At 36.9% G+C, this 5,273-nt stretch overlaps 1 protein-coding gene across 1 annotated transcript; it reads right to left on the bottom strand.

The window, feature by feature from the left end:
* Window positions 1–1,002: 1,002 nt before the first annotated feature.
* LOC112200479 (CASP-like protein 1) lies at window positions 1,003–2,588 on the bottom strand. Its single transcript, XM_024341516.2, has 3 exons — window positions 2,285–2,588; window positions 2,022–2,148; window positions 1,003–1,646 (listed from the first exon to the last, which is right to left on the bottom strand). The coding sequence occupies exons 1-3, from the start codon at window positions 2,473–2,475 to the stop codon at window positions 1,329–1,331; spliced, it is 636 nt and encodes a 211-aa protein (XP_024197284.1). The 5' UTR covers window positions 2,476–2,588; the 3' UTR covers window positions 1,003–1,328.
* Window positions 2,589–5,273: the final 2,685 nt, after the last annotated feature.

The raw sequence follows: 5,273 nt of genomic DNA on the forward strand, positions 1-5,273 counted from the left end.
TTTGGGGATGGTGGCAGATTTAGTAATTCTTAACAATAATGAGTTTTAATATTTATCTTATTTAATAGGTTTTTTATTTGGGTGAAGAATCAAATTCCCAAAAAATATATATACATATAATTTTTACATGGAGAAGTATTTACACATTCTTTTCGATCTCTTTATCGATTTCTTTATGAAATGTTAATTTTTAATTTTTAATTTTTAATTTTTAATTTTTAATTTTTAATTTTTAATTTTTAACTTTTAATTTTTAATTTTTAATTTTTAATTTTTAATTTTTAATTTTTAATTTTTAATTTTTAATTTTTTATTTATGAAATGTTAATTAATTCATTGATAGAATGGTAAGCAAGGTCCAAGTAAACATCTTTCCTTCAACCCTAGAATTACCATGGATACATTTTCCGACGAATACTTTCACCAACTATCTCACCGGCAAATAAAGCATGGACATTTGGTGGAAATGGCTTAATTTTCTCTATATACTAAAAAATATTGTCCGCTAGATGGAAAAAAAAAAAAAGAGAGATATAGTTTGTACATGGAAAAGTATCTTAGTACGGCACTCTTTTCTCTTAATCTTTTTCTTTTTGAAAGGTTAATTCATTGATAGAATGGTAAGCAAGGTCCAATTAATGCTATCCTTCAACCCTAGAATGATCACATCCATGGTAAAATAAGTTACTCGTTACAATCACTTGAAGACCCTAACATGCAAACAAAAATCTCAATGCCTATTAGCTAACATCTATCATCACTGCTACAGTGCTACCTCATTCGAGTTACGAATGGCCGAATTGACCTGCCCCAGTAAGTAGTTCACGAAACTGGAGAGGTCCAAGCTTCCATGCAATTGGTTAGGCTCTGAGAAGAGAATCCTGAACTTGCTAAGTCGTCACAGAGTATGGCAAGCCAAGAAACTCTCCACAAAACTCGTCACTTGGGGAAACTAACTACTTCGTTGACCCTGAAATTATGTATTTAATGTACAATGGCATATTAGCTTGGTACGTACCCGATGGATAAACATATGTATTTACATTTACAAGAAAGCCTCATTACGTACGTATGAGCCAATAATCAATTTATTTTAGCTCGCACATTTCATCACATGAACCTAGCAAACCAACAAAACAAACGGGGAATTTGAATTCAAACCCACGACTTTGTAACACCCAATTGCCCAAAGCTCCGATGATGATACCACATGTAGACAATCATCAATCCTAAATTTTTAAGCGGATAGAGAATATGTCAACAATGTATGCATGTCAAGCTAGACACACGATAGTTGTTTTTGGCCGGAGCACAAGTAAGGCAAGGCGTTAATATGCATATGTTTTAGTTCCTTCTTGTGCCTGTGGTGGAGTCTGTAAGGTCTGCGCTTGTGGTGGGGTTTGTAACGGAGACTGTGAAAGTGGTTGTGGTGTCTCAAAGTTTTGTTTGGGGATCCTTTTGTAGAGACTAATTAGGGAGGTCCATAGAAGAACGACAAGCAAAACTGAGGAAAATAAGGCGAACCCCAAGGCGACTCCTAGATGTCGACAGTAGCGGTTGTAAGTAGAGCAAAGATCACCCTTGAGTATGCTATATGCAACACTACCGGCACTCCCAGTTGCTGAGGCTACCACTCCCAATATCAACTGCATATATATCACCAAATTTGTTTACCAAAAAAAAAATTGAATCATGTAGTGCTTACTAATTCGAGCTTCACAACTAAAACTAATTGACAATAGACAGAGTTGATCCAAATTCTTTATAAACCTATATGCAAGGTCCTCCATTTTTTCATGTGGGATTCATATTCTCAACACATACTGTTTCATCTTTAAAAGATATAAACATGCAGAACAGCTCCATGACGAATCTATAGATCGACCATGCATGTGAAGATTTAATGAGTATAATTTTCCTAAATATATATTTACACACACATCTTTGTGATTAAGTTTTCTCAAAACACAAATTTTTGTTACAGATATGGAATTAAGTTTTTGAGAGAAGAGGAAGCTAACCACATCAAAAAACGCAAAGAGAACCAACATCATTGATGAAGATGGCGCTAAGCAGATGACTAAACAAGATGATAACTTGGTAATGATACCATAAACGCCCGCCACAGATAATGCCGCAACAAAATATCTGCACCGTTTCAATAGATATACAACTAATTAGGGTTATAAATGAAAATTATTAAGATAGATAAACATATACAATAGCTCTAAACCAACTAGTAGGATAATATATCAATCAAAGTATTGTGCTCAAATTACTGTACATGAATGAGGGTGAATCAGTGAATTTGACGGAATAGGTTCCACTGTCATACTCAGTCCCTGGATCGTACCAATATTGGGTATCCTTGCTAGTTACCATGGTCACAGCACTAATTGTCGAGGCCACGATCAACAACATCCGGAGAAGAAAACTCAAGCAAAAGTAAACCACAGGCCTCTTCGTTGTTCCCATGACTGCTGATGATGCTGCTGTGAGTGTTTGTGAATAGGTCAAGTTGTTGTTAACTAAGCACTGTGTTATATAGGGAGCAAAACCATAAGGCTCAAAGGAGTGTTTAGTTGACATTCTCCACCGGCCGGCCATATAAAATAATTTTCTGATTTAATATTTTGTACGTTAATTAGCTATTGCTATGAACGTTCTCAGTACGTTATCATCTCTTGGGATAGAACTTGAGCCAATTCCAATTTAAAATAGGTCATCTGTGTTGACGTAACTATAAAAGTTCTATAATTGATTGAAGTCTGGGAAATTGTTATTGAGATGTGTTTCATGCTTGTTATTCTAGTGTTAGGACTTTGGATTGGTTTACTTAATTAGTACTTTTTAAGGTTTGGATCAAAGCATCTGCTAATTGATTGTTTGGTTTAGAATATAATGGCAAAATAATATTATTGTTTCTGCAAACTTGTGAGACAAGCTAGCGTGTCAAAAGGATGGAAGTGTTCAAATCACATAAACACAAGCATAATTATTAGGAAATTTGATATAAAAAAAAAAAGCTTGTGTAAAATTGTACATAATTTTCGATTATTCTGTAACATAGTCCTGTTTCGCTCTCTTTCTTCATTTATTGGTCTCTCCTTGGGCATAGAAGGTGTAAACCCAACTTTTAGGTAATAGATACTGAGATGGTGAGATGTATAACACGTCCGATTTTGAAATTAGAGGGGGGGGGGGGGGGGGGGGGATCCTATAGGATCGTATCCAAATTTTTCTTTTGCTAGGCCCATAGCTAAAAAACCCACTTTCTTACGATTACTAGGATCATTCGAATACGAAATCCAATCCTAGAAATACAGCATCCCACTTTTTTTTACTACTTCAGGCTTTGATACATTTCGAAATCGAGAACAACATAGGTCATTGAAAGGATCTCGGAGACCCACCAAAGCACGAAAGCCAGGATCTTTCAGAAAATAGATTTCTATTCGAAGAGTGCATAACCGAATGGATAAGCAAGATAACGCTGTGATTCTTGCTCAAAAAATAAACCGAACGCGTTCGAGTTTTTGGTTCATCCAACCCGGTAGCATTCATGAATCACTCGTTCAACTGTCCCTCGGAGACACGGGCGAGAAGTACTATGCATGGACGGCATGGTTGCCCCCCGTCCTTTCTTTATCTCGGTCCCAAGATATGGCTCAGCCAAAAAACGTGACTGCCCCTGCACGAGCCTTATTTTATTAGTAAAGTCAAGCTTTGGCTCCCTAAAGATAAATGATACTATTTTTTGAATTAGACCGATTCACATTATTTATTCTATTGTTTGATTATTTATTTGTCACACAAAAAAAACTTTTTGAGCTACCGGTTGAAAGAGATTTCGCTAACGAAAAAGCTTTCAATGCTGCCCAATACCCTTTCCTTTTCCAAATATTTTTACGAATACGTTTTTTTAAACTAGAGGTGCGCTTTTTTGGCACTGCCATTTTTAAATTATAATCGGTTCATCAGTTGGATGTGAAAGACATCTATTGTTCAAATTATTGTTCTTTACTATATCTCTACCTAGCTATTCTCTAAATTACATTCCCCTCATCATAAAAGGTGTATGGAAAAATTGTCTAAAATATTACTAAGAACAATAAGATCTACTATGCCAAATAGAATAGATTGAAGTTGATAAAATATAAAGGAAAATTTTCAATTTACTACCCTGTGGTTTGCACTTAACATCATATTAGTCCCTCCCCTTTCAATTTGATCAGTAACACCCATGTGCTTTCAATTTTGATCAGCCGTTCCAAATTTTATTGTGCCGTCTAATTTGAACGTTTACTTTGACTGAGGGGTCCACTTAAAGGGATAAATTTGTCATTTCAAACAATTTTCCTGAAAAAAAAAAAATCTAAATGAAATTGACTCATCCGGACCATCCTCACCCAGGACCTCAACGATGATCTCGTCCTCATCAACCCACCCCGCCTTCATCCCTCTATTCTGACCAGTGAATCTTATAACCTGCAAACCAAAATTAGACCAAGCCCACCTAATATCAAATACCCATCAAAGAATTCAGAATAATCATCATCTTCTTCAAAACTTTTCTGAATTTCAGATTCAGCTCTTTCCGGTATTTGAATACATACAAGGAGCAAAAGATGAAGATTAATTTCATTACCTGAAGAATGAGAAAGAATACCATAATCGCTTACAGCTGGTGCGACTGATCCTCTATCCAAATTGAAATTGAAGGATTATAAAGAAGAAAATCGATAATCAATCGTGGGGATAAGAAACCCTAAATTTCAGAATAAGAGAGTGAGAGATTGGAGGAAGATTGGGCTAGGGAGAAGGAGCGGAAGAGGTCTATTTCGGTGAGATTGATGGCTTCTTACCTAGTGATGAGAGATTGATGCCAGTAAATTAAATGGCCAGCAGTGTGCGGTTGCTGGGTTTTGACCGATGGTGAATTGATGGGCGGTGATTACTGGGTCTTCGCCGGCAGTGAAACATGCTTGGGCTGCTAATTGACGACGATGAAAAGGATGATGATCATTGGGCAGTTGGAAAGGAGACCGGCGGGCAAGAAGAGGAGCGTGCATCGATCATCTGTGACGAGGAGTGGGCTAGAGTCGATTGGGGAGGTGATGGTGGAGAAGAGGTGAGGTGCTGGGTTCGCAGCAAGAAGCCAAATAGTGCGTGCCGACGGTGAGAATAGTTGACGATGATTCTAAGCTCAAAGATGAAGGTTTGGGGTCCATGGGGTAGGGGTCATTGGCATCGAAGAAGGTTTGGAGGTCTGA

Source organism: Rosa chinensis, chromosome 4 (assembly GCF_002994745.2).
Source record: "Rosa chinensis cultivar Old Blush chromosome 4, RchiOBHm-V2, whole genome shotgun sequence".
In the NCBI taxonomy this organism is placed as follows: Eukaryota; Viridiplantae; Streptophyta; class Magnoliopsida; order Rosales; family Rosaceae; genus Rosa; species Rosa chinensis.